Here is a 15,315-nt window from a genome sequence, read left to right as displayed (position 1 = left end):
CAGCATAGTGATTCTGGCTTTTTTGAGGATTATATTCCATTATAGATTTTTACAAGATATTGGGTATAGGTCTCAGGGATTCTTTTTTCATTCAATTTGTTATATTCTGTTACTTGTTCATTGTGATGCTCATGTTTTAAAATTTGACCGGTGAGAGCCCCTTCAAGCTGGATCTTGTGTCCTTTTGATATGTCTCCATCTGTTTTTGAGCATTTTCTTACTGTTACAACAAGATACTTTAGGCTCACTTTTTACCTTCCTTGCTGTAACTCTGGAATTCACTATTTCCCCAAGAAGTCCTATTCCATTTTAGCAGGGAATGATATTAGAAAACAAAATTTGGTTGCTGCGGGTGCTTCTTTCTACCAGATTGTCACTGCTTCTAGACTCTTTCAGTGGATGGAGCTAGAGACACCATATATGTGTGTGTGTATATATGTATATGTGTGTATATATACTTAGGTATAATTTATTTTATTTTTAATATAAGCATGAGTTCATAGTACTACCTCCTAATCCCCAAAGGTTCTTTTTCTCCTTATTCCACTCTATATTTGTATCTGTTTCCTCATAGTAAGGTCCCTGGTTCCCTAAAAGTTTCAGGATGTTTACATTTACTTATTTGTTCAGTCTTGTAGCAATAAAATTGCTACACCATTATCTTTACCAGCAACCAACCAACTAAAGTTGCAGATATTTCTCTGCATTTCTTTTTGTCCCTAGGATTTCATTTAAAACTGTTTTGAATTTTACTGAATTGGGAAGAAGTAGAAAATATGAACAGACGAATTACCAGTAATGAAGTTGTATCAATAATTTAAAAAGTCCCGGGCTTCCCTGGTGGCGCAGTGGTTGAGAGTCCACCTGCCGATGCAGGGGACACGGGTTCGTGCCCCGGTCCGGGAGGATCCCACATGCCACGGAGCGGCTGGGCCTGTGAGCCATGGCCGCTGAGCCTGTGCGTCCGGAACCTGTGCTCCGCAACGGGAGAGGCCACAACAGTGAGAGGCCCGCGTACCGCAAAAAAAAAAAAAAATTAAAAAGTCCCAACGAACAAAAGTATAGGACCAGATGGCTTCACAGGAGGATCCTACCAAACATTTAGAGAAGAGTTAACACCTATCATTCTCAAACTGTTCAAAAAGATTGCAAAGGAAGGAGTATTTCCAAACTCATTCTTTGAGGCCAGCATTACCTTGATACAGACACGGACAACACAAAAAAAGAAAATTACAGACCAGTATCACTGATGAATGTAGATACAAAAATCTTCAACAAAATGTTAGCAAACTGAATTCAATAATACATTAAAGGAATAATACACCATGATCAAGTGGGATTTATGTCAGAGGTTCAAGGGGGTGGTTCCACATCTGAAAATCAGTGTTATACACATTAACAAATTGGAGAATAAAAATTAAATGATCATTTCAATAGATGCAGAAAAAGCCTCAGACAGAATTCAGTGTCCATTTATGATAAAAAGCTCTCCGCAAAGTGGGTTTAGAGGGAACATACCTCAACATAATAAAGGCTGTATATGATAAGCCTGTAGCTAACAACATAATGGTGAAAAGCTGAAACCATTTCCTCTAAGATCAGGAACAAGATAAGGATGTCTACTTTTGCCATTTTTATTCACCATAGTATTGGAAGTTCTAGCCACAGCAAACAGGTAAGAAAAAGAAATGAATCCAAATTGGAAAAGAAGAAGTAAAAACTGTCACTGTTTGCAGGTGACATGATACTATAAATAGAAAATTCTAAAGACATCACCGAAAAACTACTAGAGCTCATCAGTGAATTCGGTAAAGGTGCAGGATAAAAAATTATTATACAGAAATCTGTTGCATTTCTATACACTAACAATGAACTATGAAAATAATCCTATTTACAATTGCATCAAAAAGAATAAAATACCTAGGAGTAAACCTAACTAAGGAGGTAAAGGATCTGTATTTGGAAAACTATAAGACACTGATGAAAGAAATTGAAGATGATACAAATAGATGGAAAGAGATAAACATGTTCATGAATTAAAAGAATTAATGTTATTAAAATGACCATACCACCCAAGGCAATGTACAGATTCAATGCAATCTCTATCAAAATACACGTGGCACTTTTCACAGAACTAGAACAAATAATTTTAAAATTTGTATGGAAATAGAAAAGACCTTGAATGGCCAAAACAGTCTTGAGAAAGAACAAAGCTATACGCATCATGTCCCCTGATTTCAAACCATACCACAAATCTACAGCTATCAAAACAGTATGGTACTGGCACAAAAACAGACACATAGATCAGTGGAACAGAACAGAGAGCTCAGAAATGAACTCATACGTACATGAGCAATTAAACTATGACAAAGGAGACAAGAATATACAATGAGGGAAATATAGCCTCTTCAGTAAATGGTGTTGGGAAACTGGACAGCTATATGCAAAAGAGTCAAACTGGACTACTCTCTAACACCATGTACAAAACTAAATTCAAAATGAATTAAAGACTTAAATGTAAGACCTGAAACCATAAAACTCCTAGAAGAAAACATAGTATGCTCTTTGACATTGGTCTCAGTGATATTTTTTGATATATTCCTTCAGGCAAGGGAAACAAAAGCAAAAATAAACAAATGGGACTGTGTCAAACTAGAAAGCTTTTGCACAGTGAAGGAAATGATCAACAAAATGAAAAGGCCGCCTACTGAGTGGGAGAAGATATTTCCAAATGCTCTGTCAGATAAGTGGTTAATATTCAAAATGTAAAAGAACTCATACAGCTCAACATAAAAAACACAAACAGCCCAATTGAAAAATGGCCAGAGGATCTGTAGACATTTTTCCAAGGAAAACATTATAGATGGCCAAGAGGCACAGGAGAGATACTCAGCATGGTTAATCATCAGGGAAATGCACATCAAAACCACAATGAGATGTCACCTCACACACAATAGCCTTTATCAAAAGAAAACAAATAAAAAGTGTTGGGGAGGATGTAGAGGAAAGAGAACCCTTGTGCACTGTTGGTGGCAATGTAAATTGGTGCAGCCACTAAGGAAAACAAGATGGAGATTCCTCAAAAAATTAAAAATAGAACTGCCATATGATCCAGCAATTCCACTTCTGGGTATTTACCTGAAGAAAACAAAAACACTTGAGATATGTGCACCCTTATGTTCATTGCAGCATTATTTACAATAGCCAAGATACGGAAGCAACTGAAGTTCCCATCAGTAGATGAATGGATAAAGAAGATGTGATCTATAAATATTTATAATGGAAAATTACTCAGCCATAACAAAGAATGAAATTGTGCAATTTGCAACAATATGGATGGACCTAGAAGGTATTATGTTAAGTGAAATAAATTAGAGAAAGACAAATACTGTATGATTTCACTTATATGTGGAATCTTAAAAAACAAACAAACAACAAAGCAGAAACAGAGTTTTAGATACAGAGAACAAACAGGTGGTTGCCAGAGGGAAGGGATTGGGGGGGAAGGAAAGAAACAGGTGAGGGAGATTAAGAGGTACAAACTCCAGCTGCAAAGTAAATGAGTCAAGGGTTTGAAATATACAGTGTGGAGAATATGGTCATAACTATGTAATATCTTTGTATGGTGACATACCTTAGCTAGATTCATTGTGGTGATCAGTTTCAAATGTTATAGAAATATCAAATCACTATGTTGTGTTACAGGAACTAACATAGTGTTGGAGGTCAATTATACTTCAAAAACAAACTCAGAAAAAGAGATCTGACTTGTGGTTACCAGAGATGGGGGGTGTTGGGGTCAGGGTCTGGGTAATCGGATGAAGGCAGTCAAAAGGTACACACTTCCAGTTATAAATAAGTACTAGGGAGGTACTGTACAACATGATTAATAAAATTAACAGTGCTGTATGTTTTATATGAAAGTTGAGAGTAAATCATTAGTTATCACAAGAAAAATAATTTTTTTCTATTTCTTTAATTCTGTATCTATATGAGATGATGGATGTTCACTCAACTTACTGTTATGATCACTTCATGATATATATCAAATCATTATACTGTACACCTTAAACTTGTACAGTGCTGTATATTAATTATACCTCAGTAAAACTGGAAGAAAAAATTTGTCATTAATATATCAACTTAAAATAAGTACCGGATGGGTACTTAAACAATGTACCTTAAGTAATTAAAAATTTTAGATGAAGAACCTCCTTTCTACTTGCTAATTTTCTTTTAAAAATTTTTTTATCTAGTAGTCACATATTGTTGTGATACAGCAATTTGTTATTTTTTACTGAATCCTGTTTCAGTACAGTTGCAGATGTCCTGAGGAATATCGTTTTGCCTCTACAAACAGAGATATACTTCAAATTGAGTCATACTTAAATTTCATAATAATTTTAGGGCAGCTCAAGTGGAATTACTGGAATTACTGCTTTGGGGAAAACTTTATTTTAGGCAGAGATACTGATGTTGAAAGACACAGGAGAAAAGAATAGAACTGACATATTAGATGTGAAAATAAGTCAAATCAGAAAAAAATTAGAGAATAAGAGCTACAACTAGAATATTAGTTTTTATAAGCTTATATAGTTCTATATAAGTTATTGTTCTATAAGCTTATAGTTCTATAAGCTTATAGAACTTAATATTAGTTCGTATAATCATTTAATTTCATTATGAGCTTCTTGGCAGCCTTGTTTAAAAGAGGAAGTATTCAGTGTGATGACTTATTGTTTAAGAAAAGGTTTTTTATTATTGAATTATAGGAGGAATTTTGTTGTGGGAATCATCCGTTTTTGAAGTAAATGTTCACGTTTTTCTTGCATGATTATTTTAGTGCTGTTGAATACATAAAATTAAATCATAGTTTAAATAAGGCATTTCTGTTGTTTTCTGATCTTTCAAGAATTAAATTTAGGGAAACATAAGGAAATCGGTCGTTAACATAGACCCTAACAGATACAGATAAGTTTGTATGTTGCAGCACCATAGCCCTAGAGGTCTATTTGAAACCTGACTGTTGGTGATATACAGTTATTAGTTGGTTCAAGTGTGCTGGAGGATAATAAATGTTCTTTGTTTTTATTTTTGAGTACCAAAGTGTAGATGTTTTATGGTATTTATTAAAGAAAGAATCAAATACTTTTTGTGGTTCTGATGGGAGACCAAAGCAAGCACACACTATTTCCATAACCTCAAAATAGTTTATATTCTTTTATAAATTTATTAGAAAATTGTGCATGTAAGAAAGAACTTGAATACATATTTGGACACTTAGAACATTTTTTTAAACACTAAATTGCTTTATTTGCATGATATTAAACTGTGCAAATCAGGATGTTTTATCTTTGAATGTTTATTTGTACTTATAAAAGTCCTCAAGAATATATTGGTTTTGCTGTCCATTCTCATTTTATGATTATAGTTTCCCCCAGTCTTGATTGACTTTAATTTTCTGATTTGATTTGATTTATGAATCATAAGGCTGGAAATACTCCACAGTATAACCTGTTTTTTCCCTTTGGCCGCCAACAGGACTTTCAAAACAAAACAAAACATAACCAGGACAGATGATTAAATCTATCTCCTGGGAAGAGTGTGTTGACAACATTTTTCATTATCTATTTAACCAAAATTCCTGCTGCTATAAATAAAATATTTTCCTTGGTTTGTTCTTAGTGACAACAGTATGACAACATACTGTCATGATTATAGAAATGACACCCTCATTTACCCTTTCTCCCAAAAGACTTTTTCTTTTTCCATACAATTTCGACTACTGTTACTAACCCAAGTTAATTTTAGATTCTATTGCTGAAAGCCTCAGTTTTGCCATTTATTGAGGTGCTAATTGAAATATTAATGTATTTAGAGCAGAAATGTCGTTTTTTAGGGAATCTAGAGCAACAGCAAAGCTGAGGTCAAACTGCCATAAGGATGGACACCAAGGAAGCTGTGTTTGGGACAAAAAGAAATCAAGATAAGGTAGATGCAAAGTAGAGAAAAGCACTGGACCCTGGGGGGAGAGGGTGGTAGGTGGGAGTGGGTTGTATGCCTCTAATGGCAAAGAATAGCTAGATTTCTGAAGAGGAAACCACAGAAGGCTTATAGGAAATATTAAGAATTATGGGTTTAAGTACTACTTTCCCTTTGAATATAGAAGTTTTAGTTGACTTTTAGCTAGCAGAACATTTAAAAGTTCATAAGGTTAAGTATTTCAGTGGGGTGGATCCTAATATTCTGGGCTAATGTTTCCTGTCTGGATAGTTGTGGAAGACACTGTTGGTTTAGTTGATAAAACCGTTGCCAAAACCCAACTTCAGTGCTAATGCCTGTTATTACTTGAAAGTTGAAAGGGAATCTCCGATTGAAGCGTTAAAGTGACAAAATGAGTACAGAACATTTAATTTTTCCTTTTCTTCCTGTGATGTAAAGGTTGTGTTTCTCTTCATAGCAACATGAACCGTGAAGACCGGAATGTGCTGCGTATGAAAGAACGGGAAAGGCGGAATCAAGAAATTCAGCAGGGGGACGACGCCTTCCCACCTAGCTCTCCTCTCTTTGCTGAGCCATACAAAGTTGTAAGTTGTCTGTTGAATGTTTTTTCCCCTGTAACATAACATTTTTTGCTTTTAAAATTTTTAAACTTGAGTTTTTATATTAGAAAGAGTTATTATGTTACACCTTTTAACAGTTTTTCCTTTTCTCATAATAGAATATACTTTTTTGATGTAAACTTTTCATTGCAGTATAACATACTGTAGAAAAGTACACAAAGTAAGTGTTACAAATGAAAGAATTTTCACCACATGAGCATCCTCACATAATTAGTACACAAATCAAGAACTACAGCATCACTAGTACCCTAACGTCATCCTCACAACCCCCCATCCCTACCCCCATTGCTACCCTATACTCTTGAAATATGGTCTGGAGTAGCTCAAACATTCATATCTGTATTACTGGCTCTACCACTAACCCTGAGCAGGCATTTCACCTTTCTGAGCCTTGAATTAAATTAAAAGTTTGTGAATCACTATGCATTGTCTGCTGTTTCCTTGGCTGTTGGGTATAACATCAAAGACAAATATTTCATAGATTCTTTTGTTTCTCCCTATTTCTTGCCATTTGCTTACTTAGTTTACTAAGTTTCAGTGATTATTAGTAAGTTTGAATAAATGTGTCTTCAGCATCAATCTGATTCTTTTTCTGTTATTATATACTAAATCCTGATTTTCTATATGTTTAATGCTTAATTAACAATATCAAATTTAGATTAAAGCATGTTATCAAACGTTCAATAAATTGAACTAATTGCTTTTTTTTTTTTTTTTTTTTTAACTATCATGGTACTTGATTTGGGATTACATAAAACACTGAATCTGATGACTGTTGTAGCTGTAGTGGCCACAAATGTCTCTCTAATGTTTGATTTGGCTTTGGATTTCATTGGAAGTATTATTATAATTTAAAGGCTTGTACTGTGTATAATAGTTGTAATACTATGTATTGCAGCACTAGTGACCATTGTTGGCTTTATAGTATGAGATTGAGAGTGGGTTAGACTTTTTTCTGATGAAATATGAATGTAACGACATATCCTGGGTTTACCCTTATAACATTTGGTGTTTGTAGAAACCATTTGGGAGCTTTATAAAAACCATTTATTCAGAGCTTATAAGGATTGTCCAGTGACGGCCAGTTATACTAACATCATTTATGAGTGTAACACAAAACTTTGGGATAAAAGACATTTTGGAAAAAAACAGGAGTTTGGTCCAGATTCTTTGAATCATACTACAATTTATTTTGTAATTACATTGTAATGAATTGGATTTGATTTCTGATCTTGATGTTGTCAATAAATTGCTGTAGATTTACCTCTCAGACTGATTTTCAAATAATCTAAAGTCATTACTGATTCCTGCCAACCTCAAAATAAATAGTGGTGGTTCAGGCTTTTCTGTTTGTTTCAAAGTCTTGATTTCCCTTTTAATGTAATCAGTCAACTTTTTTCTTTCATGTATATGAATACAAAAGAGTCCTAAAGCTTGTAGACATCTTAGACCTTACTATTCAAGAATAATTCTTGAAACTTAAAGTATGTATTATTGACTTCAAAAGTTGGAGCATTTGATGGTCAGAATTAATAGTCAAGATTTAAAACTTTATTACTGGATTTTCCATGCTTAATTTGTTGTTGATTTTTATTAACTTCTTGAGTCACAGTAACAGAAGGAATTCTAAAAAGTCATTTGCGTATAACTTGTTTAACTAAGTTTTTATTTCTGCCTCTAACTATAACATTGAATTATAAGGAATATGATGTTTTCCTAGACTGCCAAAATGTGCGTATTGGCTAATCTGTGACTTGGAACTTAATTACATAAAGGCATAATTTTCCTGCTTTTCAAAAGATTTTACTACTGTTCCAATATATTTATTGGTGAATTTGGATTTTTAAAAAATCTCCTGTAGTCTATTGTGTATATTTCTCAGTGTCCTCTAGGACATTTGTGTTTCAACATGAAGGTTTTTCACTTTCAGTTCATTTTTTTATCATAAAAATATATACATTTGGAGTTTGTTTTGAGATTTTAACCTTAAGATATGAGATGAGACTTCCTTTTGAAAAGTTCCATTCCATTTGAAGTTTGTAAAGTTAGTTTAGAAGCATCTTTTATTTCTAGTTTTGCTAATTTTATTTTACAATTGTTTTTGTAGACTAGCAAAGAAGATAAGCTGTCAAGTCGTATTCAGAGTATGCTTGGAAACTACGATGAAATGAAGGATTTCATAGGAGACAGATCTATACCAAAGCTTGTTGCAATTCCCAAGCCTACAGTACCGCCGACAGCAGATGAAAAATCTAACCCAAATTTCTTTGAACAGAGACATGGGAGCTCTCATCAGAGTAGCAAATGGACTCCAGTAGGACCTGCACCCAGCACTTCTCAGTCTCAGAAACGGTCCTCAGGTTTACAGAGTGGACACAGTAGCCAGCGGGCCAGTGCAGGTGCCAGCAGTGGCGCTAATAGCAGTGGCCAGAGGCATGACCGTGACTCATACAGCAGTGGTGGGAGCAGTAGCCGGAAAAAAGGCCAGCATGGATCAGAACACTCCAAATCACGCTCTTCCAGCCCTGGAAAACCCCAGGCTGTTTCTTCATTAAGCTCCAGTCATTCCAGGTCTCATGGGAATGATCACCATAGCAAGGAACATCAACGTTCCAAATCACCTCGGGACCCTGATGCAAACTGGGATTCTCCTTCCCGAGTACCTTTTTCAAGTGGGCAGCACTCAAATCAGTCTTTCCCGCCTTCATTGATGTCAAAGTCCAGTTCAATGTTACAGAAACCCACTGCCTATGTGCGGCCTATGGATGGACAGGAATCCATGGAACCAAAACTGTCCTCTGAACACTACAGCAGCCAATCTCATGGCAACAGTATGACTGAACTAAAGCCCAGCAGCAAAGCTCATCTCACCAAGCTGAAAATACCTTCCCAACCATTGGATGTAAGTCACACATTTAGAGCTTTTTAACATTGTAACTATATGAAGCAATTCACCCTGAAATTATGTTTGAACTTGAACTGTCTCTTTGTCTTAATAGTAAGGAATGTAAAAGTTTAAGGAAAGACTTGTGATTGACTCCCAAGTGAATCTGTAGAGCTCTTAGCTGCCCCTCTTGAGCAGTAGAGAAAATGTCATTCATTGTTCTCAAATATTAAAATGACAAGTCAGTTACAGAATTAAAACATGGTCTATCAATACCTTAGATTACCTCGTTTTGATTTTATGGAATAATACATCTTGTGTTCTTTTGTTTTAAAAAAAATTACTTCTCTTCTCATTGTGATGCTCATCAATGAGATGTGGGCATGGTTCGTTGCAGTGAATGTTGGAACTTTTTTGGGTACATGAAGATGGTGATGTTTTATGGTTTGGAGGCCATGATCCTTTTCTCTGGTTACACTTAAAGGTTTGAGGCAGCTGCTCCAGGCATAGTAGTGGTTTGAAATTTACAGTAGTTATAACTATGTACCAAAACATGCTATTCAGAATAACCAAAGAAGTGAGTATTCGTTGTGAAATAGCTGAAATTTTATCTTTTAATCTAGTTTTTGCAATAAAAAATATTTTAAGTAATATCAGTAGCTGAAAATCATAGCTTAAAACGGTGGGGGAAGGGATCAGGAATAGGTAAAATGCTGTCTTAAGGACATTTAAAAATCTTTCTTGTGGCCTTGGGAAACTCATTGTTTGTAGCATTTGTCATATAATTACTCCTCTCAAGAGAACAGTAAAGTGGTAACTTGTTCTTTCTTCAAATAATATAACATGATCCTTAGAGTTAGACTTCACTGTAGCTCTCCAGTTCCTGTTTGTACTTCAGAATAAAATTAACTTTCGAGATTTAAGAAATACTATGTAAAATGTCCAGCATGTTCCAGACAACTAATCTTTCAATAATATTGGTTTTATTCTGTTTGTTATTTATGTGAAATGATGATCTCAGTACCATGGTATATTTTGTATATAAACCAGCTTTTAAATTTTTGACAAATTGTTCACCTGAAAAAAGTACATTTTAAAAATTATTTCTAATCCAAGTGTAAGAAAGATAAGATTCCTTTTTTGGCTGCGTTGGGTCTTTGTTGCTGTGAGGGCTACTCTTCGTTGCGGTGCACGGGCTTCTCATCGTGGTGGCTTCTCTTGTTTTGGAGCGTGGGCTCTAGGCGTGTAGCCTCAGTAGTTGTGGCACACGGGCTCTAGAGCGCAGGCCCAATAGTTGTGGCGCAGGGGCTTAGTTGCGCTGCGGTATGTGGGATCTTCCCGGACCAGGGCTCGAACCCATGTCCCCTGCATTGGCAGGCAGACTCTTAACCACTGCGCCACCAGGGAAGTCCTTAAATTTTTTTTTAAGGAATCTTATCTTGGGACTTTCCTGGTGGCACAGTGGTTAAGAATCCGTCTGCCAATGCAGGGGACACGGGTCGAGCCCTGGTCTTGGGAAGATCCCACATGACGCGGAGCAACTAAGCTCGTGCACCACAACTATTGAGCCTGCACTCTAGAGCCCGTATGCCACAACTACTGAGCCCACCTGCCCCAACTACTGAAGCCTGCGTGCCTCAAGCCCATGCTCTGCAACAAGAGAAGCCACAACAATGAGAAGCCTGCGCACCTCAGTGAAGAGCAGCCCCCACTCGCCGCAACTAGAGAAAGCCTGTGCGCAGCAACGAAGACCCAATGCAGCCAAAGATAAATTAATTAATTAAAAAATTTTTTAAAAATATAAAGTTCTTCCAGTCATGTACAGCTTAGTGATTAAAATTTTTTTAGTGCTTGAGAATTTGTATTTAAGGAAATTAGTCCAAAGATTCTAATTAGTGTTCTGACTTAGAGTAGTGCGATACTAAATATGCCTTTAATTTTAATCTCATTTCTAATAATGTTAAAGCTGTGCAACAAATGATGAAAATCTAATAAGAAATGACTCCATATCTAACGTGTGTTTCTTTTCCTCTTTCTTTAGGCATCTGCTTCTGGTGATGTGAGCTGTGTGGATGAAATTCTTAAAGTAAGTTTTTTAAAAAATAGTTTTAGTCTCTTTAATTATGATGCTTTGCTACCTCTTACCTTCCTTCCCTTTGTATTTCACAAAGTGTCTGAAACTGCAGCAGATTGCTTACATGTATAACCTGATTATGGCCGTCAAAAATAATTGACTCTGTTTTACTTATATTCATACTTAAGTTCTAAATCACTTGGTTTGTTTACTATTTGCCCTCAAAAAGCTGGGGTTTTTTGGTTTGTTTTTTTGTTTTGTAAGTAAAAACAAACTCTAGTCTTAACAGCTTGCTTTGAAAAGAGGAAGAAACCAAATATAAACTGTACCTTCTCAGGTTTATTGGTTAATAATTTGAAGTACTTAAAAATCTCAGTAGTTATCAGTCAAACCATTGTGTTGAAAATAGCTTGCTTTGTAGTTCATCTGTATATACTGGTCAAATCCTACGATGAAAGATCTTCTCTGAATACTACACATTTTGAGTGTTTAATGGAATATGTTTAAACTTGACACATGACCAAAGAGTACATTCTTCTGTTGGGAAAAGAAAACGTTGTCCTTTGGAAGAAGAGAAAGTCCAGTGAACTGAGTGACAGTGACTGCTTTTGGCTCAATAGACAAAAAGCATCAGTCACATATTAATTGTATTTTTTGTGTACACTCTTGAATTTTTGTGTCTGTACTTGTATTTCACTATGGATACTTTTGAAAGACTACTTGTAATGGCTGCTTCCACTTCATTTTCTCCTTCCTTCCTTTAGCTTGCTAAAATCTCTTTTACTTCTACCATTCTGCTGAACTTGTTTCTCCAAGGTCATTATCTTCCATGTCATCAGAGGCTTCATTTGAGTTCTTTCTGCTGTTTTGAAGAATTTTTATTTTTTTCTTCAGAAAACATCATTCTTTCTTCCTTGACTGTTGTCGTGCTTCTCTGTTCTTATTTTCCGCACACCTTTCTTGTCTCACATTCTCTGCCCTTTGGGAACACTTGTGTCTTCTCTTATCTCTTAAATATGAGTGCATTGTCTAGCCTCTCCTCTTTTCTTTCTCCTCTTTGATGTGATTTTCCTCCATCCTTTGGGATTTATCTGTTAGACAACTATTCAGTCTTTCCTGCTTTGGCCTCCTTTGGGTTTTGGTTTGTGTCTCTTAATTGCTTCTTAGCTGGGTCTCCATTTGGATTTCTCCCTGCTTCTTCAGACTCAACATGTCTAAAGCCATATTTATCAGAGTTAACTTCTGTTAGTAGTATCTCCATTCTCCCTTGCTTATAAGTGTAGAATCCTACTTATTTTCCACTTCTTTCTCTCATGTTCTATTTAATCACAAAAACTTCATGTAGACTTTGAAAATTCCTTGAAAATATTCATTCCTTCATTTCCATTTCTGCCACTTTGAGCTTCAGTAATTGTAATATACAGTCCTCACTCTGCCTGTCTCCAGAGTTTCCCTGCTCATCTGTCTTCTGTATTGCTGCCAGATTCTTTGCTTTAATCCTTTGTCTTCATAAAATGATATCCTTCTTAGAAGTTTTCAGTGGCTCTCTAAGGACCCTAGAAAGAATAGTGTGCAAATTTAACATTTTAAATGTTAGGCTGTCCACAGGCCAGTTTCACCCTCTCGCACTATTGATTTACCACTTTGCCAAACTGGTTTCCCTAAGCCGTACACTTTCTTGCTCTTTCATCTTTGTAAAGTAAACTTTCATGGAATGTGTTTCTCCTTCCTCTTCAGTTATACATAGATTCTGTTTTTTCTTAGAATCCCACTGAAATCCTTATTCCCCCTGTATCAGGCCATCAGACTACAGTGATAACTCATATTGCATTCATTTTTCAGTTGCCATGTACATAAAAAGTTTAAGGGAGCATATATCTTTACTCCTAAATCCTCAAAAATGCATGGCACTTTAATATCTGGAAGAAATCTTAGATTTTCTTATATTTAATTATATCTTTGATGTTACTGACCATTTATTCTACATTTTATGTATATGCAGGACTTGGCACGTGGCCTTGGGTATAATAGGTGCTCAGTCATTTGATGGTAGGGAGTTAAATAGATTTTCTATTGAGAGTATTTTGGTATTTGAGGTGTAAAATGCCAACATTGAAAACCTGGGGCATATGAGTTTCTGTTTCTTTTCCCTTCCCTATGTACAGCGTGCAAGGAAGTTCAGGTCTACATTCCCTTCGCGTTTTCTTTTTTTCTCTTCTTTTTTTTTGGCTGTGTTGGGTCTTTGTTGCCGTACGCAGGCTTTCTCTAGTTGTGGCGAGCAGGGGCTACTCTTCATTGTGGTGCGCGGGCTTCTCATTGTGGTGGCTTCTCTTGTTGCGGAGCACAGGCTCTAGGTGCTCAGGCTTCAGTAGCTGCAGCACACAGGCCCTAGAGTGCATGGGCTCTAGAACGCAGGCTCAGTAGTTGTGGCGCACGAGCTTAGTTGTTCCATGGCATGTGGGATCTTCCCAGACCAGGGATCAAACCCGTGTCCCCTGCATTGGCAGGCGGATTCTTAACCACTGTGCCACCAGGGAAGTCCCCCTTTGTGTTTTCTTGATATTTGTAGTCATATTGTTTCTGGGAACCCCATCACGAACTTAAAGGAAAAAAAGTTTTTCTAATCTAAAAGTAATACATGTTTATTGTAAAAAATGATGTATTAATTCAAAGCTTACTAATTGAGTACCTACTGTGTGTCAAGCACTAGGGACATAGTGGTGATAATAGTGATAGTGTTGCATCCTTTGAGCTGACATTCTCGAGCAGGATGTAGGAAATAATCAATTATATACAATTACTTCAGAAAGTGAAATGCTATTAAAAAATAAAGCCTTGTAAGAGGATAAAGAGCAAGTTTAGTGCAGGTGGCTGTTTCAGAAGATTCAAGTGGTAGAAGCTGCATCAAGTGCCCTTGTCTCTTCCTCCTTCAGTCATTCTGTTGTCCAGAGGTAGCCACTGTTAACTGTCTTCCAGAGATTTTTTCATCGATAAGCATTTACGAGGATATACACTATGATGTGTATTTGCCACTTAATAGTAACTGTGGATATCATTTTATTTCAGTAGGTAGCTTTCTCATTTTTCTGTCTGCTTGGTGTTCCCTTGTATGAATGTCTGGTAATCTAATCCTTTGTTGTTGGATATTTAGGTTGTTTTCATTTTTTAAAAGTGTGAACCCCTTGAATATGTATCTTTACATAACTGTGTGGGTATAGCTATAGGGTAAATTCCTAGAAGTTATATCACCTTTAATTTATTGTATTTTCTCAGACTACTTGATGGCTTACTTTGAACTAAATGCCAGAGATAAAACACTCCCTCCTTATTCTGATACCTCTCTCTTTCCTGCTTCTCTAACATATACATTGTGATTATATCCAAACCTCTACTTGGACATACTTGGCATATGATTAGACAGAAGGCATTGAATAAAATCAGACCTATGGCCTTTCTTGTCTGTTTTCCTCCTTGTGTGCTTTTGATAGCTCTCTTCTTATTTCCTCCACCTGACCAAAATATCCTTTCAGTGAATGGGCTCTGTAGCCAGACTACCTAGGATCAAATTTTGCGTCCATTACTTACTAAGTGTGTGACCTGGAGTAAATAACTTAATCTCTGTGCTTCAGTTTTGTCCTACATAGAGTCAGGATAATAATGGTATCTACTTCATAATGTCATTATGATGACCAGTTGAGTTACAAACATGTAAAATAACAGTATCTGGCCCATTA

The 15,315-nt window shown here is 36.0% G+C and overlaps 1 protein-coding gene across 6 annotated transcripts in view; it reads left to right on the top strand.

The window, feature by feature from the left end:
• The window catches only part of AFF4 (ALF transcription elongation factor 4), a 92,761-nt gene that overhangs the window by 23,298 nt on the left and 54,148 nt on the right, over nucleotides 1-15,315 (top strand). For 4 of the 6 annotated variants that reach the window (XM_073802520.1, XM_019924410.3, XM_019924412.3 and 1 more), the window contains 4 exons: nucleotides 5,900-5,991; nucleotides 6,461-6,587; nucleotides 8,731-9,525; nucleotides 11,549-11,593. In XM_073802520.1, the coding sequence (XP_073658621.1) occupies nucleotides 6,465-6,587; nucleotides 8,731-9,525; nucleotides 11,549-11,593 (963 nt within the window). In that variant the 5' untranslated portion in view covers nucleotides 5,900-5,991; nucleotides 6,461-6,464. Of the gene's footprint in view, nucleotides 1-5,899; nucleotides 5,992-6,441; nucleotides 6,588-8,730; nucleotides 9,526-11,548; nucleotides 11,594-15,315 lie in introns of all 6 variants that reach the window. The other 2 variants (XM_019924413.3, XM_019924414.3) reach the window with 2 other exon arrangements.

This window comes from Tursiops truncatus, chromosome 3 (assembly GCF_011762595.2).
Source record: "Tursiops truncatus isolate mTurTru1 chromosome 3, mTurTru1.mat.Y, whole genome shotgun sequence".
In the NCBI taxonomy this organism is placed as follows: domain Eukaryota; kingdom Metazoa; phylum Chordata; class Mammalia; order Artiodactyla; family Delphinidae; genus Tursiops; species Tursiops truncatus.
The sequence above is the reverse complement of the archived record's forward strand: the minus strand, read 5'-3'. Positions and strand labels throughout refer to the sequence as shown.